General features: G+C 49.4%; 1 protein-coding gene across 1 annotated transcript in view; it reads right to left on the bottom strand.

Moving 5' to 3' along the window:
* Nucleotides 1-22,552, bottom strand: part of LOC311121887 (low density lipoprotein receptor adapter protein 1-like) — a gene marked incomplete at both ends in the record, with an annotated part of 30,788 nt that extends 8,236 nt beyond the window's left edge. Inside the window, 5 exons of the mRNA XM_084196326.1 lie at nucleotides 15,870-15,904; nucleotides 18,915-19,042; nucleotides 20,812-20,895; nucleotides 21,507-21,579; nucleotides 22,438-22,552. Coding sequence (XP_084052452.1) covers nucleotides 15,870-15,904; nucleotides 18,915-19,042; nucleotides 20,812-20,895; nucleotides 21,507-21,579; nucleotides 22,438-22,552 — 435 coding nt within the window. The remainder of the gene's footprint in view (nucleotides 1-15,869; nucleotides 15,905-18,914; nucleotides 19,043-20,811; nucleotides 20,896-21,506; nucleotides 21,580-22,437) is intronic.
* Nucleotides 22,553-26,063: the final 3,511 nt, after the last annotated feature.

Below are 26,063 nucleotides of genomic sequence, written 5' to 3'. Positions count from 1 at the left end.
GACTCTAAGACAGTGGAACAAATCCCCCACTAACCTTAACAAAGAGCCCTGATCAAAAGTAGTGCACTATATAGGGAAAAGGGTGCCATTTGGGATGCAGATTGAGTCTAAACACACGTTAACTGCAGTCATTTACACTCTATAGTTATTTACACTCTACAGACAGAGCCTGATTGACTAGAGAGGGACAGAGCCTGATTGACTAGAGAGGGACAGAGCCTGATTGACTAGAGAGGGACAGAGCCTGACTGACTAGAGAGGGACAGAGCCTGACTAGAGAGGGACAGAGCCTGACTGACTAGAGAGGGACAGAGCCTGACTGACTAGAGAGGGACAGAGCCTGACTAGAGAGGGACAGAGCCTGACTGACTAGAGAGGGACAGAGCCTGACTGACTAGAGAGGGACAGAGCCTGACTGACTAGAGGGGGACAGAGCCTGACTGACTAGAGAGGGACAGAGCCTGACTGACTAGAGAGGGACAGAGCCTGACTAGAGAGGGACAGAGCCTGACTAGAGAGGGACAGAGCCTGACTAGAGAGGGACAGAGCCTGACTAGAGAGGGACAGAACCTGACTGACTAGAGAGGGACAGAGCCTGACTGACTAGAGAGGGACAGAGCCTGACTAGAGAGGGACAGAGCCTGACTGACTAGAGAGGGACAGAGCCTGACTAGAGAGGGACAGAGCCTGACTGACTAGAGAGGGACAGAGCCTGACTGACTAGAGAGGGACAGAGCCTGACTGACTAGAGAGGGACAGAGCCTGACTGACTAGAGAGGGACAGAGCCTGACTGACTAGAGAGGGACAGAGCCTGACTGACTAGAGAGGGACAGAGCCTGACTAGAGAGGGACAGAGCCTGACTGACTAGAGAGGGACAGAGCCTGACTGACTAGAGAGGGACAGAGCCTGACTAGAGAGGGACAGAGCCTGACTGACTAGAGAGGGACAGAGCCTGACTGACTAGAGAGGGACAGAGCCTGACTAGAGAGGGACAGAGCCTGACTGACTAGAGAGGGACAGAGCCTGACTGACTAGAGAGGGACAGAGCCTGACTGACTAGAGAGGGACAGAGCCTGACTGACTAGAGAGGGACAGAGCCTGACTAGAGAGGGACAGAGCCTGACTGACTAGAGAGGGACAGAGCCTGACTAGAGAGGGACAGAGCCTGACTGACTAGAGAGGGACAGAGCCTGACTGACTAGAGAGGGACAGAGCCTGACTGACTAGAGAGGGACAGAGCCTGACTAGAGGGGGACAGAGCCTGACTGACTAGAGAGGGACAGAGCCTGACTGACTAGAGAGGGACAGAGCCTGACTGACTAGAGAGGGACAGAGCCTGACTGACTAGAGAGGGACAGAGCCTGACTGACTAGAGAGGGACAGAGCCTGACTAGAGAGGGACAGAGCCTGACTGACTAGAGAGGGACAGAGCCTGACTAGAGAGGGACAGAGCCTGACTGACTAGAGAGGGACAGAGCCTGACTGACTAGAGAGGGACAGAGCCTGACTGACTAGAGAGGGACAGAGCCTGACTGACTAGAGAGGGACAGAGCCTGACTGACTAGAGAGGGACAGAGCCTGACTGACTAGAGAGGGACAGAGCCTGACTGACTAGAGAGGGACAGAGCCTGACTGACTAGAGAGGGACAGAGCCTGACTGACTAGAGAGGGACAGAGCCTGACTAGAGAGGGACAGAGCCTGACTAGAGAGGGACAGAGCCTGACTAGAGAGGGACAGAGCCTGACTAGAGAGGGACAGAGCCTGACTAGAGAGGGACAGAGCCTGACTGACTAGAGGGACAGAGCCTGACTGACTAGAGAGGGACAGAGCCTGACTAGAGAGGGACAGAGCCTGACTGACTAGAGAGGGACAGAGCCTGACTGACTAGAGAGGGACAGAGCCTGACTGACTAGAGAGGGACAGAGCCTAACTAGAGAGGGACAGAGCCTGACTAGAGAGGGACAGAGCCTGACTGACTAGAGAGGGACAGAGCCTGACTAGAGAGGGACAGAGCCTGACTGACTAGAGGGGGACAGAGCCTGACTGACTAGAGAGGGACAGAGCCTGACTAGAGAGGGACAGAGCCTGACTGACTAGAGAGGGACAGAGCCTGACTGACTAGAGGGGGACAGAGCCTGACTAGAGAGGGACAGAGCCTGACTGACTAGAGAGGGACAGAGCCTGACTGACTAGAGAGGGACAGAGCCTGACTGACTAGAGAGGGACAGAGCCTGACTGACTAGAGAGGGACAGAGCCTGACTGACTAGAGAGGGACAGAGCCTGACTGACTAGAGAGGGACAGAGCCTGACTAGAGAGGGACAGAGCCTGACTAGAGAGGGACAGAGCCTGACTGACTAGAGAGGGACAGAGCCTGACTGACTAGAGAGGGACAGAGCCTGACTGACTAGAGAGGGACAGAGCCTGACTGACTAGAGGGACAGAGCCTGACTGACTAGAGAGGGACAGAGCCTGACTAGAGAGGGACAGAGCCTGACTGACTAGAGAGGGACAGAGCCTGACTGACTAGAGAGGGACAGAGCCTGACTGACTAGAGAGGGACAGAGCCTGACTAGAGAGGGACAGAGCCTGACTAGAGAGGGACAGAGCCTGACTGACTAGAGAGGGACAGAGCCTGACTGACTAGAGAGGGACAGAGCCTGACTAGAGAGGGACAGAGCCTGACTAGAGAGGGACAGAGCCTGACTGACTAGAGAGGGACAGAGCCTGACTGACTAGAGAGGGACAGAGCCTGACTGACTAGAGAGGGACAGAGCCTGACTGACTAGAGGGACAGAGCCTGACTGACTAGAGAGGGACAGAGCCTGACTGACTAGAGAGGGACAGAGCCTGACTGACTAGAGAGGGACAGAGCCTGAATCACTAGAGAGGGACAGAGCCTGACTAGAGAGGGACAGAGCCTGACTGACTAGAGAGGGACAGAGCCTGACTGACTAGAGAGGGACAGAGCCTGACTAGAGAGGGACAGAGCCTGACTGACTAGAGAGGGACAGAGCCTGACTGACTAGAGAGGGACAGAGCCTGACTAGAGAGGGACAGAGCCTGACTGACTAGAGAGGGACAGAGCCTGACTGACTAGAGAGGGACAGAGCCTGACTAGAGAGGGACAGAGCCTGACTGACTAGAGAGGGACAGAGCCTGACTAGAGAGGGACAGAGCCTGACTGACTAGAGAGGGACAGAGCCTGACTAGAGAGGGACAGAGCCTGACTGACTAGAGAGGGACAGAGCCTGACTGACTAGAGAGGGACAGAGCCTGACTGACTAGAGAGGGACAGAGCCTGACTAGAGAGGGACAGAGCCTGACTGACTAGAGAGGGACAGAGCCTGACTGACTAGAGAGGGACAGAGCCTCACTAGAGAGGGACAGAGCCTGACTGACTAGAGAGGGACAGAGCCTGACTGACTAGAGAGGGACAGAGCTCTCACTAGAGAGGGACAGAGCCTGACTGACTAGAGGAGGGACAGAGCCTGACTGACTAGAGAGGGACAGAGCCTGACTGACTAGAGAGGGACAGAGCCTGACTGACTAGAGAGGGACAGAGCTGCTTGACTAGAGAGGGACAGAGCCTGACTGACTAGAGAGGGACAGAGCCTGACTGACTAGAGAGGGACAGAGCCTGACTAGAGAGGACAGAGCCTGACTGACTAGAGAGGGACAGAGCCTGACTGACTAGAGAGGGACAGAGCCTGACTGACTAGAGAGGGACAGAGCCTGACTGACTAGAGAGGGACAGAGCCTCACTAGAGAGGGACAGAGCCTGACTGACTAGAGAGGGACAGAGCCTGACTGACTAGAGAGGGACAGAGCCTGACTAGAGGGGGACAGAGCCTGACTGACTAGAGAGGGACAGAGCCTGACTAGAGAGGGACAGAGCCTGACTGACTAGAGAGGGACAGAGCCTGACTGACTAGAGAGGGACAGAGCCTGACTGACTAGAGAGGGACAGAGCCTGACTGACTAGAGAGGGACAGAGCCTGACTGACTAGAGAGGGACAGAGCCTGACTGACTAGAGAGGGACAGAGCCTGACTGACTAGAGAGGGACAGAGCCTGACTAGAGAGGGACAGAGCCTGGAGCTGACTAGAGAGGGACAGAGCCTGACTGACTAGAGAGGGACAGAGCCTGACTGACTAGAGAGGGACAGAGCCTGACTGACTAGAGAGGGACAGAGCCTGACTGACTAGAGAGGGACAGAGCCTGACTGACTAGAGAGGGACAGAGCCTGACTAGAGAGGGACAGAGCCTGACTGACTAGAGAGGGACAGAGCCTGACTGACTAGAGAGGGACAGAGCCTGACTAGAGAGGGACAGAGCCTGACTGACTAGAGAGGGACAGAGCCTGACTGACTAGAGAGGGACAGAGCCTGACTAGAGAGGGACAGAGCCTGACTGACTAGAGAGGGACAGAGCCTGACTGACTAGAGAGGGACAGAGCCTGACTGACTAGAGAGGGACAGAGCCTGACTAGAGAGGGACAGAGCCTGACTAGAGAGGGACAGAGCCTGACTGACTAGAGAGGGACAGAGCCTGACTAGAGAGGGACAGAGCCTGACTGACTAGAGAGGGACAGAGCCTGACTGACTAGAGAGGGACAGAGCCTGACTAGAGAGGGACAGAGCCTGACTGACTAGAGAGGGACAGAGCCTGACTGACTAGAGAGGGACAGAGCCTGACTGACTAGAGAGGGACAGAGCCTGACTAGAGAGGGACAGAGCCTGACTGACTAGAGAGGGACAGAGCCTGACTGACTAGAGAGGGACAGAGCCTGACTGACTAGAGAGGGACAGAGCCTGACTGACTAGAGAGGGACAGAGCCTGACTGACTAGAGAGGGACAGAGCCTGACTGACTAGAGAGGGACAGAGCCTGACTAGAGAGGGACAGAGCCTGACTAGAGAGGGACAGAGCCTGACTGACTAGAGAGGGACAGAGCCTGACTGACTAGAGAGGGACAGAGCCTGACTGACTAGAGAGGGACAGAGCCTGACTGACTAGAGGGACAGAGCCTGACTGACTAGAGAGGGACAGAGCCTGACTAGAGAGGGACAGAGCCTGACTGACTAGAGAGGGACAGAGCCTGACTGACTAGAGAGGGACAGAGCCTGACTGACTAGAGAGGGACAGAGCCTGACTAGAGAGGGACAGAGCCTGACTAGAGAGGGACAGAGCCTGACTGACTAGAGAGGGACAGAGCCTGACTGACTAGAGAGGGACAGAGCCTGACTGACTAGAGAGGGACAGAGCCTGACTGACTAGAGAGGGACAGAGCCTGACTGACTAGAGAGGGACAGAGCCTGACTAGAGAGGGACAGAGCCTGACTGACTAGAGAGGGACAGAGCCTGACTGACTAGAGAGGGACAGAGCCTGACTGACTAGAGAGGGACAGAGCCTGACTGACTAGAGAGGGACAGAGCCTGACTGACTAGAGAGGGACAGAGCCTGACTGACTAGAGAGGGACAGAGCCTGACTAGAGAGGGACAGAGCCTGACTGACTAGAGAGGGACAGAGCCTGACTGACTAGAGAGGGACAGAGCCTGACTAGAGAGGGACAGAGCCTGACTGACTAGAGAGGGACAGAGCCTGACTGACTAGAGAGGGACAGAGCCTGACTGACTAGAGAGGGACAGAGCCTGACTAGAGAGGGACAGAGCCTGACTGACTAGAGAGGGACAGAGCCTGACTGACTAGAGAGGGACAGAGCCTGACTGACTAGAGAGGGACAGAGCCTGACTGACTAGAGAGGGACAGAGCCTGACTGACTAGAGAGGGACAGAGCCTGACTAGAGAGGGACAGAGCCTGACTGACTAGAGAGGGACAGAGCCTGACTAGAGAGGGACAGAGCCTGACTGACTAGAGAGGGACAGAGCCTGACTAGAGAGGGACAGAGCCTGACTGACTAGAGAGGGACAGAGCCTGACTGACTAGAGAGGGACAGAGCCTGACTGACTAGAGAGGGACAGAGCCTGACTAGAGAGGGACAGAGCCTGACTGACTAGAGAGGGACAGAGCCTGACTGACTAGAGAGGGACAGAGCACTGACTAGAGAGGGACAGAGCCTGACTGACTAGAGAGGGACAGAGCCTGACTGACTAGAGAGGACAAAGGACAGAGCCTGGAGTGGGAACTAGAGAGGGACAGAGCCTGACTAGAGGGGGACAGAGCCTGACTGACTAGAGAGGGACAGAGCCTGACTGACTAGAGAGGGACAGAGCCTGACTGACTAGAGAGGGACAGAGCCTGACTAGAGAGGGACAGAGCCTGACTGACTAGAGAGGGACAGAGCCTGACTAGAGAGGGACAGAGCCCTGACTAGAGAGGGACAGAGCCTGACTGACTAGAGAGGGACAGAGCCTGACTGACTAGAGAGGGACAGAGCCTGACTGACTAGAGAGGGACAGAGCCTGACTGACTAGAGAGGGACAGAGCCTGACTAGAGAGGGACAGAGCCTGACTGACTAGAGAGGGACAGAGCCTGACTGACTAGAGAGGGACAGAGCCTGACTAGAGGGGACAGAGCCTGACTGACTAGAGAGGGACAGAGCCTGACTAGAGAGGGACAGAGCCTGACTGACTAGAGAGGGACAGAGCCTGACTGACTAGAGAGGGACAGAGCCTGACTGACTAGAGAGGGACAGAGCCTGACTGACTAGAGAGGGACAGAGCCTGACTGACTAGAGAGGGACAGAGCCTGACTGACTAGAGAGGGACAGAGCCTGACTGACTAGAGAGGGACAGAGCCTGACTAGAGAGGGACAGAGCCTGACTAGAGAGGGACAGAGCCTGACTGACTAGAGAGGGACAGAGCCTGACTGACTAGAGAGGGACAGAGCCTGACTGACTAGAGAGGGACAGAGCCTGACTGACTAGAGAGGGACAGAGCCTGACTGACTAGAGAGGGACAGAGCCTGACTAGAGAGGGACAGAGCCTGACTGACTAGAGAGGGACAGAGCCTGACTGACTAGAGAGGGACAGAGCCTGACTAGAGAGGGACAGAGCCTGACTGACTAGAGAGGGACAGAGCCTGACTGACTAGAGAGGGACAGAGCCTGACTGACTAGAGAGGGACAGAGCCTGACTGACTAGAGAGGGACAGAGCCTGACTGACTAGAGAGGGACAGAGCCTGACTGACTAGAGAGGGACAGAGCCTGACTGACTAGAGAGGGACAGAGCCTGACTGACTAGAGAGGGACAGAGCCTGACTGACTAGAGAGGGACAGAGCCTGACTGACTAGAGAGGGACAGAGCCTGACTGACTAGAGAGGGACAGAGCCTGACTGACTAGAGAGGGACAGAGCCTGACTGACTAGAGAGGGACAGAGCCTGACTGACTAGAGAGGGACAGAGCCTGACTGACTAGAGAGGGACAGAGCCTGACTGACTAGAGAGGGACAGAGCCTGAATCACTAGAGAGGGACAGAGCCTGACTAGAGAGGGACAGAGCCTGACTGACTAGAGAGGGACAGAGCCTGACTGACTAGAGAGGGACAGAGCCTGACTAGAGAGGGACAGAGCCTGACTGACTAGAGAGGGACAGAGCCTGACTAGAGAGGGACAGAGCCTGACTAGAGAGGGACAGAGCCTGACTAGAGAGGGACAGAGCCTGACTAGAGAGGGACAGAGCCTGACTGACTAGAGAGGGACAGAGCCTGACTAGAGAGGGACAGAGCATGACTGACTAGAGAGGGACAGAGCCTGACTGACTAGAGAGGGACAGAGCCTGACTGACTAGAGAGGGACAGAGCCTGACTGACTAGAGAGGGACAGAGCCTGACTAGAGAGGGACAGAGCCTGACTGACTAGAGAGGGACAGAGCCTGACTGACTAGAGAGGGACAGAGCCTGACTGACTAGAGAGGGACAGAGCCTGACTAGAGAGGGACAGAGCCTGACTGACTAGAGAGGGACAGAGCCTGACTGACTAGAGAGGGACAGAGCCTGACTGACTAGAGAGGGACAGAGCCTGACTGACTAGAGAGGGACAGAGCCTGACTAGAGAGGGACAGAGCCTGACTGACTAGAGAGGGACAGAGCCTGACTGACTAGAGAGGGACAGAGCCTGACTGACTAGAGAGGGACAGAGCCTGACTAGAGAGGGACAGAGCCTGACTGACTAGAGAGGGACAGAGCCTGACTGACTAGAGAGGGACAGAGCCTGACTGACTAGAGAGGGACAGAGCCTGACTAGAGAGGGACAGAGCCTGACTAGAGAGGGACAGAGCCTGACTGACTAGAGAGGGACAGAGCATGACTGACTAGAGAGGGACAGAGCCTGACTGACTAGAGAGGGACAGAGCCTGACTGACTAGAGAGGGACAGAGCCTGACTGACTAGAGAGGGACAGAGCCTGACTAGAGAGGGACAGAGCCTGACTGACTAGAGAGGGACAGAGCCTGACTGACTAGAGAGGGACAGAGCCTGACTAGAGAGGGACAGAGCCTGACTGACTAGAGAGGGACAGAGCCTGACTGACTAGAGAGGGACAGAGCCTGACTGACTAGAGAGGGACAGAGCCTGACTGACTAGAGAGGGACAGAGCCTGACTGACTAGAGAGGGACAGAGCCTGACTGACTAGAGAGGGACAGAGCCTGACTGACTAGAGAGGGACAGAGCCTGACTGACTAGAGAGGGACAGAGCCTGACTGACTAGAGAGGGACAGAGCCTGACTAGATAGGGACAGAGCCTGACTGACTAGAGAGGGACAGAGCCTGACTGACTAGAGAGGGACAGAGCCTGACTAGAGAGGGACAGAGCCTGACTGACTAGAGAGGGACAGAGCCTGACTGACTAGAGAGGGACAGAGCCTGACTGACTAGAGAGGGACAGAGCCTGACTGACTAGAGAGGGACAGAGCCTGACTAGAGAGGGACAGAGCCTGACTGACTAGAGAGGGACAGAGCCTGACTAGAGAGGGACAGAGCCTGACTGACTAGAGAGGGACAGAGCCTGACTAGAGAGGGACAGAGCCTGACTAGAGAGGGACAGAGCCTGACTGACTAGAGAGGGACAGAGCCTGACTGACTAGAGAGGGACAGAGCCTGACTGACTAGAGAGGGACAGAGCCTGACTGACTAGAGAGGGACAGAGCCTGACTGACTAGAGAGGGACAGAGCCTGACTGACTAGAGAGGGACAGAGCCTGACTGACTAGAGAGGGACAGAGCCTGACTAGAGGGGGACAGAGCCTGACTGACTAGAGAGGGACAGAGCCTGACTGACTAGAGAGGGACAGAGCCTGACTGACTAGAGAGGGACAGAGCCTGACTGACTAGAGAGGGACAGAGCCTGAATCACTAGAGAGGGACAGAGCCTGACTAGAGAGGGACAGAGCCTGACTAGAGAGGGACAGAGCCTGACTGACTAGAGAGGGACAGAGCCTGACTGACTAGAGAGGGACAGAGCCTGACTGACTAGAGAGGGACAGAGCCTGACTGACTAGAGAGGGACAGAGCCTGACTGACTAGAGAGGGACAGAGCCTGACTGACTAGAGAGGGACAGAGCCTGACTGACTAGAGGGACAGAGCCTGACTAGAGAGGGACAGAGCCTGACTGACTAGAGAGGGACAGAGCCTGACTGACTAGAGAGGGACAGAGCCTGACTGACTAGAGAGGGACAGAGCCTGACTGACTAGAGAGGGACAGAGCCTGACTAGAGAGGGACAGAGCCTGACTGACTAGAGAGGGACAGAGCCTGACTGACTAGAGAGGGACAGAGCCTGACTAGAGAGGGACAGAGCCTGACTAGAGAGGGACAGAGCCTGACTAGAGAGGGACAGAGCCTGACTGACTAGAGAGGGACAGAGCCTGACTGACTAGAGAGGGACAGAGCCTGACTGACTAGAGAGGGACAGAGCCTGACTGACTAGAGAGGGACAGAGCCTGACTGACTAGAGAGGGACAGAGCCTGACTGACTAGAGAGGGACAGAGCCTGACTGACTAGAGAGGGACAGAGCCTGACTAGAGAGGGACAGAGCCTGACTGACTAGAGAGGGACAGAGCCTGACTAGAGAGGGACAGAGCCTGACTGACTAGAGAGGGACAGAGCCTGACTGACTAGAGAGGGACAGAGCCTGACTGACTAGAGAGGGACAGAGCCTGACTAGAGAGGGACAGAGCCTGACTGACTAGAGAGGGACAGAGCCTGACTGACTAGAGAGGGACAGAGCCTGACTGACTAGAGGGACAGAGCCTGACTGACTAGAGAGGGACAGAGCCTGACTGACTAGAGAGGGACAGAGCCTGACTAGAGAGGGACAGAGCCTGACTGACTAGAGAGGGACAGAGCCTGACTAGAGAGGGACAGAGCCTGACTGACTAGAGAGGGACAGAGCCTGACTAGAGAGGGACAGAGCCTGACTGACTAGAGAGGGACAGAGCCTGACTAGAGAGGGACAGAGCCTGACTGACTAGAGAGGGACAGAACCTGACTGACTAGAGAGGGACAGAGCCTGACTGACTAGAGAGGGACAGAGCCTGACTGACTAGAGAGGGACAGAGCCTGACTGACTAGAGAGGGACAGAGCCTGACTGACTAGAGAGGGACAGAGCCTGACTGACTAGAGAGGGACAGAGCCTCACTAGAGAGGGACAGAGCCTGACTAGAGAGGGACAGAGCCTGACTGACTAGAGAGGGACAGAGCCTGACTGACTAGAGAGGGACAGAGCCTGACTAGAGAGGGACAGAGCCTGACTGACTAGAGAGGGACAGAGCCTGACTGACTAGAGAGGGACAGAGCCTGACTGACTAGAGAGGGACAGAGCCTGACTGACTAGAGAGGGACAGAGCCTGACTGACTAGAGAGGGACAGAGCCTGACTGACTAGAGAGGGACAGAGCCTGACTGACTAGAGAGGGACAGAGCCTGACTGACTAGAGAGGGACAGAGCCTGACTGACTAGAGAGGGACAGAGCCTGACTAGAGAGGGACAGAGCCTGACTGACTAGAGAGGGACAGAGCCTGACTGACTAGAGAGGGACAGAGCCTGACTGACTAGAGAGGGACAGAGCCTGACTGACTAGAGAGGGACAGAGCCTGACTGACTAGAGAGGGACAGAGCCTGACTAGAGAGGGACAGAGCCTGACTAGAGAGGGACAGAGCCTGACTGACTAGAGAGGGACAGAGCCTGACTGACTAGAGAGGGACAGAGCCTGACTGACTAGAGAGGGACAGAGCCTGACTGACTAGAGAGGGACAGAGCCTGACTGACTAGAGAGGGACAGAGCCTGACTGACTAGAGAGGGACAGAGCCTGACTGACTAGAGAGGGACAGAGCCTGACTAGAGAGGGACAGAGCCTGACTAGAGAGGGACAGAGCCTGACTAGAGAGGGACAGAGCCTGACTAGAGAGGGACAGAGCCTGACTAGAGAGGGACAGAGCCTGACTAGAGAGGGACAGAGCCTGACTGACTAGAGAGGGACAGAGCCTGACTGACTAGAGAGGGACAGAGCCTGACTGACTAGAGAGGGACAGAGCCTGACTAGAGAGGGACAGAGCCTGACTGACTAGAGAGGGACAGAGCCTGACTGACTAGAGAGGGACAGAGCCTGACTGACTAGAGAGGGACAGAGCCTGACTGACTAGAGAGGGACAGAGCCTGACTGACTAGAGAGGGACAGAGCCTGACTGACTAGAGAGGGACAGAGCCTGACTAGAGAGGGACAGAGCCTGACTGACTAGAGGGGGACAGAGCCTGACTGACTAGAGAGGGACAGAGCCTGACTGACTAGAGAGGGACAGAGCCTGACTAGAGAGGGACAGAGCCTGACTAGAGAGGGACAGAGCCTGACTAGAGAGGGACAGAGCCTGACTAGAGAGGGACAGAGCCTGACTAGAGAGGGACAGAGCCTGACTGACTAGAGAGGGACAGAGCCTGACTGACTAGAGAGGGACAGAGCCTGACTAGAGAGGGACAGAGCCTGACTAGAGAGGGACAGAGCCTGACTAGAGAGGGACAGAGCCTGACTGACTAGAGAGGGACAGAGCCTGACTAGAGAGGGACAGAGCCTGACTGACTAGAGAGGGACAGAGCCTGACTGACTAGAGAGGGACAGAGCCTGACTGACTAGAGAGGGACAGAGCCTGACTGACTAGAGAGGGACAGAGCCTGACTGACTAGAGAGGGACAGAGCCTGACTGACTAGAGAGGGACAGAGCCTGACTGACTAGAGAGGGACAGAGCCTGACTGACTAGAGAGGGACAGAGCCTGACTAGAGAGGGACAGAGCCTGACTGACTAGAGGGGGACAGAGCCTGACTGACTAGAGAGGGACAGAGCCTGACTAGAGAGGGACAGAGCCTGACTGACTAGAGAGGGACAGAGCCTGACTGACTAGAGAGGGACAGAGCCTGACTGACTAGAGAGGGACAGAGCCTGACTGACTAGAGAGGGACAGAGCCTGACTGACTAGAGAGGGACAGAGCCTGACTGACTAGAGAGGGACAGAGCCTGACTGACTAGAGAGGGACAGAGCCTGACTGACTAGAGAGGGACAGAGCCTGACTGACTAGAGAGGGACAGAGCCTGACTGACTAGAGAGGGACAGAGCCTGACTGACTAGAGAGGGACAGAGCCTGACTAGAGAGGGACAGAGCCTGACTGACTAGAGAGGGACAGAGCCTGACTGACTAGAGAGGGACAGAGCCTGACTAGAGAGGGACAGAGCCTGACTAGAGAGGGACAGAGCCTGACTAGAGAGGGACAGAGCCTGACTAGAGAGGGACAGAGCAAATATATCCTGGACTTGTAAATAGCTTTTTTAAATAGCTTGTTATTTTCTTATCAGGGATTTTATTTGAATGCATATACAACTGATCTCAAGTTCCTACACCAGAACATTCATTTTGCCTTTACTCTACTTTGCCTAAAGGTTACTTTATTAAACTACTAGTGGATATTATTTATTTATTTGACATTTTGCAAGACGGAAAGATGCACCATCTAGTTTTCAAGAGTGTCCCAAAAAAAAACAGCAAATGCCAAAACAACAACAGAATTGGCACTGTCCCAATACTGTTGGAGCTCGCTGTATCGATACGCCTTCCGAAAGAGAATTCAACTGTTGGAGCTCGCTGTATCAATACGCCTTCCGAAAGAGAATTAAACGGTTGGAGCTCGCTGTATCAATACGCCTTCCGAAAGAGAATTCAACTGTTGGAGCTCGCTGTATCAATATGTCTTCCTAAAGAGAATTCAACTGTTGGAGCTCGCTGTATCGATATGCCTTCCGAAAGAGAATTCAACTGTTGGAGCTCACTGTATCAATACGCCTTCCGAAAGAGAATTCAACTGTTGGAGCTCGCTGTATCGATATGCCTTCCGAAAGAGAATTCAACTGTTGGAGCTCGCTGTATCGATATGCCTTCCGAAAGAGAATTCAACTGTTGGAGCTCGCTGTATCGATATGCCTTCCGAAAGAGAATTCAACTGTTGGAGCTCGCTGTATCGATATGCCTTCCGAAAGAGAATTCAACTGTTGGAGCTCGCTGTATCGATATGCATTCCGAAAGAGAATTCAACTGTTGGAGCTCGCTGTATCAATATGCCTTCCGAAAGAGAATTCAACTGTTGGAGCTCGCTGTATCAATATGTCTTCCGAAAGAGAATTCAACTGTTGGAGCTCGCTGTATCAATACGCCTTCCGAAAGAGAATTCAACTGTTGGAGCTCGCTGTATCAATACGCCTTCCGAAAGAGAATTCAACTGTTGGAGCTCGCTGTATCAATACGCCTTCCGAAAGAGAATTCAACTGTTGGAGCTCGCTGTATCAATACGCCTTCCGAAAGAGAATTCAACTGTTGGAGCTCGCTGTATCAATACGCCTTCCGAAAGAGAATTCAACTGTTGGAGCTCGCTGTATCAATACGCCTTCCGAAAGAGAATTCAACTGTTGGAGCTCGCTGTATCAATACGCCTTCCGAAAGAGAATTCAACTGTTGGAGCTCGCTGTATCAATACGCCTTCCGAAAGAGAATTCAACTGTTGGAGCTCGCTGTATCAATACGCCTTCTGAAAGAGAATTCAACTGTTGGAGCTCGCTGTATCAATACGCCTTCCGAAAGAGAATTCAACTGTTGGAGCTCGCTGTATCAATACGCCTTCCGAAAGAGAATTCAACTGTTGGAGCTCGCTGTATCAATACGCCTTCCGAAAGAGAATTCAACTGTTGGAGCTCGCTGTATCGATATGCCTTCCGAAAGAGAATTCAACTGTTGGAGCTCGCTGTATCAATACGCCTTCCGAAAGAGAATTCAACTGTTGGAGCTCGCTGTATCAATACGCCTTCCGAAAGAGAATTCAACTGTTGGAGCTCGCTGTATCAATACGCCTTCCGAAAGAGAATTCAACTGTTGGAGCTCGCTGTATCAATATGCCTTCCGAAAGAGAATTCAACTGTTGGAGCTCGCTGTATCAATACGCCTTCCGAAAGAGAATTCAACTGTTGGAGCTCGCTGTATCAATACGCCTTCCGAAAGAGAATTCAACTGTTGGAGCTCGCTGTATCAATACGCCTTCCGAAAGAGAATTCAACTGTTGGAGCTCGCTGTATCAATATGCCTTCCGAAAGAGAATTCAACTGTTGGAGCTCGCTGTATCGATATGCCTTCCGAAAGAGAATTCAACTGTTGGAGCTCGCTGTATCAATACGCCTTCCGAAAGAGAATTCAACTGTTGGAGCTCGCTGTATCAATACGCCTTCCGAAAGAGAATTCAACTGTTGGAGCTCGCTGTATCAATACGCCTTCCGAAAGAGAATTCAACTGTTGGAGCTCGCTGTATCAATACGCCTTCCGAAAGAGAATTCAACTGTTGGAGCTCGCTGTATCAATACGCCTTCCGAAAGAGAATTCAACTGTTGGAGCTCGCTGTATCGATATGCCTTCCGAAAGAGAATTCAACTGTTGGAGCTCGCTGTATCAATACGCCTTCCGAAAGAGAATTCAACTGTTGGAGCTCGCTGTATCAATACGCCTTCCGAAAGAGAATTCAACTGTTGGAGCTCGCTGTATCAATATGCCTTCCGAAAGAGAATTCAGAATCTATCCTCAGACCCAGGTACTTCAAACAATCAGTGCTTTCAAGCATTGTTCCATCACTTGCATGAATTTACACATTTCCAGCATGATATAGGACTTTGTTTGATTTAAAACCAAATTATTTGCTAGAAACCATTTTTGTAAAGTGTTAAAATCATCTTGGAGAGTTGCTTGTATCTGCAAAATATTTGAACCTGATGTATAGAGCACTGTATCATCTGTGTATAAGTGAATAGGTGTATTCTGATTTTATATATATATATATTATAGGCAATTAATTTATGAATACAGAGAAAAGAAGGGGGGTCAATACTGAGCCTTGAGGAACACCTCTACTAAGTCCAAGAAGTTGCGTTTTCTGTGAACACATTGTTTTCTATGCTAAGATGCATGGAACCGGTTTAGGAATCTGTTAGCAAAACCAACGTTTTGAAGTTTTCCTGCTAAGATAGAATGATCAATTAAATTAAATGCTTTTGATAACTAAATTACGATGGCAGCAGTTAGTTTGCCTTGGTCAGACGAAGGATTTATATCATCAGTAAGTTTCACTAATGCTGTTGTGGTAGACTGGTTGTGGCTAAAGCCAGATCGAAAGGGTGAAATTAAATTACCTTTATCTAAGTACTGATACATTTGGGAATGTATTAATTTCTAAAAATATGTTTTGCTATTGAACAGATTACTGGTATTAGTAATTATATAATTCTAATTGTATTAGTGGATAGATGTGACCTTGAGTACAGAAATGAGATATACAGTACTTTAGATACAATAGAATGTAAAACACAATGTAAAGATTACCTTGAGAATGCATCATCGAGGTCATCCTCCACTTCCTGTGAATAGAAACAGTACCAAGAGACTGTACTGCAGTATGCATCAATGTGCAGGCGATATAACTGTAGAAACCAGTATCTATTGGGTACACCTCCTCAGTGTATCAGCAACAATTTGTCATTACCTTCGATATAGCTTCAGTTATATACTGAAGTGATGCTTTTTTTTTTCGATTAAGTGAATTACCAAGCGCTGCATAGATGTATCCCAGCTCAGACAGTTTTCAATGTATATCTGTATATCAATATTTAACATCAATATTTGTTTGTCAATAATATTCTACTGGTTTGTGGCGCTGACAAATTGTGCATATTTTTTATGGATTTACCAAGATTCCAATCAGTAGAGAAAAAGAAGACGTGCATCAGATGAGGTGGAGTATTTAACCCATTAGAGTAGGCAGGACTTGGTCTATGGTAGCATTCACAGGGAAAGGCTGCCATCTAGTGGTGAGTATACGCCAACACAGCTGCATAATGGTAACTGCTCTTGTGTTTGGAGTAAGGGGTTGGTAAACCTGGTCCTGGAGTGCTGCAGGCACTTCATGTTTATCATTTAATCAACATGGAAGGCCAGGTGTGTTGAATTTAGTCAATCACTGAACGGATCAATTAGCTCAGTTGGTCAGGTGTGGTGCCTAGTTGGGACAAAATCCTGCGGTACCTGCGGCACACCAGCAAGGGTTGTCCACCCATGAAGTAGAATATGCACCTTACAGGGTACAATATCATAACGTGATGTTTAGGATTTGTGAAGCGTAAACTAGTACTTATGGGCGCCCTCTATCCCTTAACAATGTTATGGTATATGAAGATTTAAAAAAGATCCCCTTGCACTACAGCATGTAAGAAAAAAGAGCATTGCTCCGTATTTCAACAATGATTTCAAGCCTATAGCAGCAGAGGAGGATATCCATCTCAACTACACTGGAGGTCTTCCATCTCAACTATACTGGAGGGCATCCATCTCAACTACACTGGAGGTCTTCCATCTCAACTACACTGGAGGTCTTCCATCTCAACTACACTGGAGGTCTTCCATCTCAACTACACTGGAGGTCTTCCATCTCAACTACACTGGAGGTCTTCCATGTCAACTACACTGGAGGTCTTCCATCTCAACTATACTGGAGGTCTTCCATCTCAACTACACTGGAGGTCTTCCATGTCAACTATACTGGAGGTCATCCATCTCAACTACACTGGAGGTCTTCCATCTCAACTACACTGGAGGTCTTCCATGTCAACTATACTGGGGGTCTTCCATGTCAACTATACTGGGGGTCTTCCATGTCAATTATACTGGAGGTCTTCCATCTCAACTACACTGGAGGTCTTCCATGTCAACTATACTGGAGGTCTTCCATGTCAACTATACTGGGGGTCTTCCATGTCAATTATACTGGAGGTCTTCCATCTCAACTACACTGGAGGTCTTCCATGTCAACTATACTGGGGGTCTTCCATGTCAATTATACTGGAGGTCTTCCATCTCAACTATACTGGAGGTCTTCCATCTCAACTACACTGGAGGTCTTCCATCTCAACTACACTGGAGGTCTTCCATGTCAACTACACTGGAGGTCTTCCATCTCAACTATACTGGAGGTCTTCCATCTCAACTACACTGGAGGTCTTCCATGTCAACTATACTGGAGGTCATCCATCTCAACTACACTGGAGGTCTTCCATCTCAACTACACTGGAGGTCTTCCATGTCAACTATACTGGGGGTCTTCCATGTCAACTATACTGGGGGTCTTCCATGTCAATTATACTGGAGGTCTTCCATCTCAACTACACTGGAGGTCTTCCATGTCAACTATACTGGAGGTCTTCCATGTCAACTAAACTGGGGGTCTTCCATGTCAATTATACTGGAGGTCTTCCATCTCAACTACACTGGAGGTCTTCCATCTCAACTACACTGGAGGTCTTCCATCTCAACTACACTGGAGGTCTTCCATCTCAACTACACTGGAGATCTTCCATCTCAACTACACTGGAGGTCTTCCATCTCAACTACACTGGAGGTCTTCCATCTCAATTATACTGGAGGTCTTCCATCTCAACTACACTGGAGGTTTTCCATGTCAACTATACTGGAGGTCTTCCATGTCAACTATACTGGAGGTCTTCCATCTCAGCTATACTGGAGGTCTTCCATCTCAACTACACTGGAGGTCTTCCATCTCAACTACACTGGAGGTCTTCCATCTCAACTACACTGGAGGTCTTCCATCTCAACTACACTGGAGGTCTTCCATCTCAACTACACTGGAGGTCTTCCATCTCAACTACACTGGAGGTCTTCCATCTCAACTACACTGGAGGTCTTCCATCTCAACTACACTGGAGGTCTTCCATCTCAACTACACTGGAGGTCTTCCATCTCAACTACACTGGAGGTCTTCCATCTCAACTACACTGGAGGGCATCCATCTCAACTACACTGGAGGTCTTCCATCTCAACTACACTGGAGGGCATCCATCTCAACTACACTGGAGGTCTTCCATCTCAACTATACTGGAGGTCTTCCATCTCAACTACACTGGAGGTCTTCCATCTCAACTACACTGGAGGTCTTCCATCTCAACTACACTGGAGGTCTTCCATCTCAACTACACTAGAGGTCTTCCATCTCAACTACACTGGAGGTCTTCCATCTCAACTACACTGGAGGTCTTCCATCTCAACTACACTGGAGGTCTTCCATCTCAACTACACTGGAGGTCTTCCATCTCAACTACACTGGAGGTCTTCCATCTCAACTACACTGGAGGTCTTCCATCTCAACTACACTGGAGGTCTTCCATCTCAACTATACTGGAGGTCATCCATGTCTGATGGGGTTCATGTCATTAGCCACTATCATCCCTTATCATCAACAATAGCCTTTAACAGTCCAAGCTCGTCCATGGAGAATACATATTGTTTTAGTCATATTAGGTGTGATAATGATGACTGGCTAGACCAATCAAAGGCCTGGAACCCAAGGTCATGACTTACCCAGGAGTCGTGTTTGATTGGTCGTTTCCTGGCGGGTTTGTTGCTGGGTGAGGGAGAGCTGAATGACATGGAGAAGAATGGCCGTCTCAGTTTCTCCTCCTTCCTCAGCGGTTGGTGCTTCTCTGAGTCTGAGACAGAGAGAGAGGGAGGGAAGGAAGGAAGGAGAGGGAGGGAGAGAGAGAGAGAGCGAGAGGGAGAAGTAGAGAGAGAGAGAGAGAGAGAGAGAGAGAGAGAGAGAGAGAGAGAGAGAGAGAGAGAGAGGGGTGGGGGAGAGAGAGAGGGGGTGGGGGAGAGAGAGAGAGGGGGAGAGAGAGGGAGAAGGAGAGAGAGAGAGTTGGGTGAGGGAGAGAGAGAGAGGGAGAGAGAGGGAGACGGGGAGAGAGAGAGAGAGAGAGAGAGAGAGAGAGAGAGAGAGAGAGAGAGAGAGAGAGAGAGAGAGAGAGAGAGAATTCTGCAAACATATCCTCTGTGTACAACGTAAAACACCAAATAATGCATACAGAGCAGAATTAGGCCGATACCCGCTAATTATCAAAATACAGAAAAGAGCCGTTAAATTCTACAACCACCTAAAAGGAAGCGATTCCCAAACCATCCATAACAAAGCCATCACCTACAGAGAGATTAACCTGGATAAGAGTCCCCTAAGCAAGCTGGTCCTGGGGCTCTGTTCACAAACACAAACAGACCCCACACAGCCCCAGGACAGCAACACAATTAGACCCAACCAAATCATAAAAAAACTAAAAGAGAATTACTTGACACATTTGAAAGAATTTACAAATAAACAGAGCAAACTAGAATGCTATTTGGCCCTAAACAGAGAGTACACAGTGGCAGAATAGCTGACCACTGTGACTGACCCAAACTTAAGGAAAGCTTTGACTATGTACAGACTCAGTGAGCATAGCCTTGCTATTGAGAAAGGCCGCCGTGGGCAGACCTGGCTCTCAAGAGAAGACAGGCTATGTGCACACTGCCCACAAAATGAGGTGGAAACTGAGCTGCACTTCCTAACCTCCTGCCAAATGTATGACCATATTAGAGACATATATTTCCTTCAGATTACAGCGATCCACAAAGAATTTGTAAACAAACCCAATTTTGATAAACTCCCTTATCTACTGGGTGAAAAACCACAGTGTGCCATCACAGCAGCAAGATTTGTGACCTGTTGCCACAAGAAAAGGGCAACCAGTGAAGAACAAACACTATTGTAAATACAACCCATATTTATGTTTATTTATTTTCCCATTTGTACTTTAACTATTTGCACATTGTTACAACACTGTATATATACATAATATGACATTTGAAATGTCTTTTATCTTTTGGAACTTCTGAGTGTAATGTTTACTGTTAATATTTATTGTTTATTTCACTTTTGTTTACTATCTACTTCACTTGCTTTGGCAATGTTAACACATGTTTCCCATGCCAATAATGCTCTTAAATTGAAATTGAATTGAATTGAGAGAAAGAGAGAGAGAGAGAGAGGAGAGAGTAGGCGAGAACGAAAGAGAGAGAATGAGAGAGAGAGAGAGAGAGAGAGAGCGAGAGAGAACGAGAGAGAGAGAGAGAGAGAACGAGAGAGAGAGAGAGAAAGAGAGAGAGAGAGAGATAGAGAGAGAGAGAGAGGGAACGAGAGAGAGAACGAGAGAGAATAGAGAGAGAGAGAGAGAGAGAGCGAGAGAGAGAGAGCGAGAGAGCGAGAGAGCACTGATCAGGCCAGGTCCCTGAAGGTGCGGAGGAGAGAGGAGGAGCTTAAATAACTGAACTACTTGTGGGCGTCTGAAGGTCTGGAGCCCTGCAGTACTGGGGTTGAGCAGCAAAGGTTTATAGACCAATAGATGTCAAGATCATTACAGGAAGAGTACTACAAATTAAGTCGACCTACCTGAGACACTGTGTGTGTTTGTAGTCTCTGTCTGTCCATCTCTGACAGAAGACGAGCAGCACTTCCTGGCCTTCTGACTTTTGTCTGACAGGAGGAGAAAAAAACTGTCACGACCTCAGAAAATTGTAGTTCAAAGAAAACAAGCTTGGAAAGTATCCGTTGATTTTTTTGTGCCAACGTTTCAGGTGGAGAACGTACTGTAAAAATAAAATAAAAAAAACGTTCTGCTGACATTCACCCTAATACTGACCTTCCTGAGCGATCTCCCACAGGTCCAGCGCTACTGTGAAGGCCAACGTTTCAGGTGGAGAACGTACTGACATTCACCCTAATACTGACCTTCCTGAGCGATCTCCCACAGGTCCAGCGCTACTGTGAAGGCCAACGTTTCAGGTGGAGAACGTACTGACATTCACCCTAATACTGACCTTCCTGAGCGATCTCCCACAGGTCCAGCGCTACTGTGAAGGCCAACGTTTCAGGTGGAGAACGTACTGACATTCACCCTAATACTGACCTTCCTGAGCGATCTCCCACAGGTCCAGCGCTACTGTGAAGGCCAACGTTTCAGGTGGAGAACGTACTGACATTCACCCTAATACTGACCTTCCTGAGCGATCTCCCACAGGTCCAGCGCTACTGTGAAGGCCAACGTTTCAGGTGGAGAACGTACTGACATTCACCCTAATACTGACCTTCCTGAGCGATCTCCCACAGGTCCAGCGCTACTGTGAAGGCCTGGGCGACCGTTAGAGTCACAGCCTGAGCCTGGAAACCACGGAAACCACAGAGTATAACACAAGGTTTTTATTTTTATTTTATTTCACCTTTATTTAACCAGGTAAGCCAGTTGAGAACAAGTTCTCATTTACAACTGCGACCTGGCCAAGATAAAGCAAAGCAGTGCGATTAAAAACAACAACACAGAGTTACATATGGGGTAAACAAAAACGTACAGTCAAAAACACAATAGAAAATATATATACAGTGTGTGCGAATGTAGTAAGTTATGGAGGTAAGGCAATAAATAGGTCGTAGTGCAAAAATAGTTACAATTTCGTATTAAGTTGACTGTGGTTGCTAGTAGCTACAGTAACACAAGATGGAGCCAGATACCATCGTCATCTAAAGGAAGCGTTGTTCTGCATTGGAAACACTATTTTAATAATTGGTAACTTCTCGTGTAATGTTTCCCTGGTGCCTTATAAAGCAATAGAAATTAACATTTTACTTCATCGGTGTTTAATTCTGATATTCAGCCATGTGTATAGAGATCCTGGTTCGAATCCAGGCTCTGTCGTAGCCGGCCGCGACCGGGAGACCCATGGGGCGGCGCACAATTGGCCCAGCGTCGTCCAGGGTAGGGGAGGGAATGGCCGGCAGGGATGTAGCTCAGTTGGTAGAGCATGGTGTTTGCAACACCAGGGTTGTGGGTTTGATTCCCACGGGGGGTATGAAAAAAATTAATAATCATGTATGCACAAAACTGTAAGTCGCTCTGGATAAGAGCGTCTGCAAAAAAAAATAAAAAAAAATAAAAAATTGTGTCTGGGATCATTATCAAATCTTATCAACAGTGATGGAAAGTGAAAAGTGTTTTGAACTAGTGCCCCACTTGTCACTTACGATCTTCTTCTTGTGACAGAGGAAGGCGTGGCACTCGAGCGTCTCGTTGAACTGAATCTGGGAAACGTAGGCAAACACCTTGTCCTGTGTTTTATCTGCCGTACAGTAGGAGATTCTGCAGGAGGGGAGAAAAAATACTCCCAGGGTATGGAAAAACATGACATAAAACATCCCACAACCCTCCCCTGGCTACATGTACAGTATATTTTAACTAGTAGATGGAGTAAAAAAGAAATCCGTTGGTGATGATCAATTCATTTACACGTAATCTTCATCATAAGAGGTTTTTCACATTTTTACAAAACATTTTCCATGATAATTTGATTTGTAATTAAAGTATATTGGATACCCATCTATCTCTGCCCTATAGACCCCATGCCATCCATCACATTTAGAGAGAGAGAGAGAGAGAGATAGGATGAAACGTTTTAAACTAGTAACTCCACTCTGCTCTTCCTAACCTGTTGCATATGGATGAGCAGCAGGCCAATCACAGCAGGGTGTGAAGGGGGAAGTCATGAATATTAAGTAGGCCATAGATCACAGATGGACCATGAAAGAGGTGGTATCCCAAATGCCACCCTATTTCCTATATAGTGCACTACTTTTGACCAGGGCCCATATGGGGAATAGGGTGTCATTTGTGACGCAGCCTCGGAGTATCGCAGAGCAGATCAGAAAAGAACTGAACAAATCACTAAAGCTTTACGGTCTTAAAACCTCATTGCTGAAGCTTATGCTGTCTTGTCAGAGCTCTAAAACCTCTGAAGGGGCTTAGAAAGAAATTAATTAATTACCAGTTAATCATTATTGGCGCCCAGGGGCCTTATGTATCTAGGATCAGGTCCCCTTTGTCCATGTTATCGTTTTAATTGTGATCCAAAAGACAAACCTGATCCAAGATCTATTAACGCAACATCACAAGCAAATGGGAATCAGACAAATAAATAAACAAATAATAGCTGTGTAACTAATTATCACCGCCAACAAAACAAAGCAAAGATTAACTATTTATTGATGCCATGTTCAAAACAATATCAACTACATTTCCGATCCTGGCACGCATCAACTGTATACCTGGTCTATGGGAATACTGTATGTTCAACTTTCAGCAAACCCTATTGCCATGCAGCAAATCCACAGAAAGCTCTGGTGAGTGGTTGGTTCTAAAGGCCTATCTAAAAGCCAATCTGAGTGGTTGGTTCTAAAGGCCTGTCTAAAAGCCAATCTGAGTGGTTGGTTCTAAAGGCCTGTCTAAAAGCCAATCTGTGGTTGGTTCTAAAGGCCTGTCTAAAGGCCAATCTGAGTGGTTGGTTCTAAAGACCTGTCTAAAGGCCAATCTGAGTGGTTGGTTCTAAAGGCTTGTCTAAAAGCCAATCTGTGGTTGGTTCTAAAGGCCTATCTAAAAGCCAATCTGAGTGATTGGTTCAAAAGGCCTGTCTAAAGGCCAATCTGAGTGGTTGGTTCTAAAGACCTGTCTAAAGGCCAATCTGAGTGGTTGGTTCTAAAGGCTTGTCTAAAAGCCAATCTGTGGTTGGTTCTAAAGGCCTATCTAAAAGCCAATCTGAGTGATTGGTTCTAAAGGCCTGTCTAAAGGCCAATCTGAGTGGTTGGTTCTAAAGGCCTGTCTAAAAGCCAATCTGTGGTTGGTTCTAAAGGCCTGTCTAAAGGCCAATCTGAGTGGTTGGTTCTAAAGGCCTGTCTAAAGGCCAATCTGAGTGGTTGGTTCTAAAGGCCTGTCCAAAGGCCAATCTGAGTGGTTGGTTCTAAAGGCCTGTCTAAAAGCCAATCTGAGTGGTTGGTTCTAAAGGCCTGTCTAAAAGCCAATCTGTGGTTGGTTCTAAAGGCCTGTCTAAAGGCCAATCTGAGTGGTTGGTTCTAAAGGCCTGTCTAAAAGCCAATCTGAGTGGTTGGTTCTAAAGGCCTATCTAAAAGCCAATCTGAGTGGTTGGTTCTAAAGGCCTGTCTAAAGGCCAATCTGAGTGGTTGGTTCTAAAGGCCTGTCTAAAGGCCAATCTGAGTGGTTGGTTCTAAAGGCCTGTCTAAAGGCCAATCTGAGTGGTTGGTTCTAAAGGCCTGTCTAAAGGCCAATCTGAGTGGTTGGTTCTAAAGGCCTGTCTAAAAGCCAATCTAAACAACGTTGACAGCTTCCCACTGATCCATACCACATACAGACTGTGACCCAAATGTGTCACATCCCAAAGCTGCTTTCCTTATGCAGAGTGTTGGAGGTTGCACACACACGCACACACGCACGCACGCACGCACGCACGCACGCACACACACACACACACACACACACACACACACAAAGGCTGTGGATAGAAATAGCTGTGTATATTAAGTAGACAACAGAGACAGTGTTTGACCCTCTCTCTCTCCATAGTCTTCTGGCTTTATACAAACCTTTTAGTCATAGTAGCCAGCGTGCAGATTGGAGTCATAACTACACTGTTTTCTTTAGTCATAGCAGATTGGAGTCATAACCACACTGTTTTCTTTAATCATAGCAGATTGGAGTCATAACCACACTGTTTTCTTTAATCATAGCAGATTGGAGTCATAACCACACTGTTTTCTTTAATCATAGCAGATTGGAGTCATAACCACACTGTTTTCTTTAATCATAGCAGGTTGGAGTCATACCCACACTGTTTTCTTTAATCATAGCAGATTGGAGTCATAACCACACTGTTTTCTTTAATCATAGCAGATTGGAGTCATAACCACACTGTTTTCTTTAATCATAGCAGGTTGGAGTCATAACCACACTGTTTTCTTTAATCATAGCAGATTGGAGTCATAACCACACTGTTTTCTTTAATCATAGCAGGTTGGAGTCATACCACACTGTTTTCTTTAGTCATAGCAGGTTAGAGTCATAGCTCTAGGTAGCTAACTCTGTTCTGTTCTACCAAATATTTTCATAACTAACCCAAGATAGACCACAGCCTGTTATTTCCAATGGGGAAAAAATTATTATATTTCACCTGCTGCCGCTGACTATCAGGTGAGGCAGGCTGTTGCTGAGTGAGTGAGTGGTGAGGAACGGAGTTGTGTGTGTGTGTGTTGAGAGAGCACTGCAGCATGCAGCTCAGTCCACTATTGGCTGAGTCACGTGAGTGTGAGAGGAGACAGCGAAGCTATTTAACTTGGGCATTATGCACCAGTGGAAATTTGACATTGAAGTTATGGAACTCCCTCGCGTGCTGCTGCTATGGGGAAAAGTAATCAATGGAACTGCCATTACATGTGGAGAATGGCCATGTTTTGTTAATTACATTGGACGTTATCAACGGTAACAGTAGTCAGATTAGGCTACAGGTAAACAAAAAATAAATAAATAAACACTGGCTGTTGTTGACACGCATATTCAGTTCATATCATTATTATTCATATTTAATTTACCATCCTCAGTAGCCTGTTCCAGCAGGCTATTGGGAAACACAAGAACGTCTTACCTCGAAATCGCCTCGCTATTCAAGTTGAATAAATGAGTCTGTTAATTTGAACTAGGCAAGCTGCTAAATCAGTTTACATCTTGCCTACATATTGTCTAGGCTACTGTAGGCTATCTGAAGACGTAGGCCTATCAGGGGCAATAGTCTAGCTAATCAAACCATGGC

The sequence above is a fragment of the Coregonus lavaretus genome, assembly GCF_964263955.1.
Source record: "Coregonus lavaretus genome assembly, contig: HAP1_SCAFFOLD_2784, whole genome shotgun sequence".
NCBI lineage: Eukaryota > Metazoa > Chordata > Actinopteri > Salmoniformes > Salmonidae > Coregonus > Coregonus lavaretus.
Note: the sequence above shows the minus strand (reverse complement) of the source record. Positions and strands in the feature narration are given on the sequence as shown.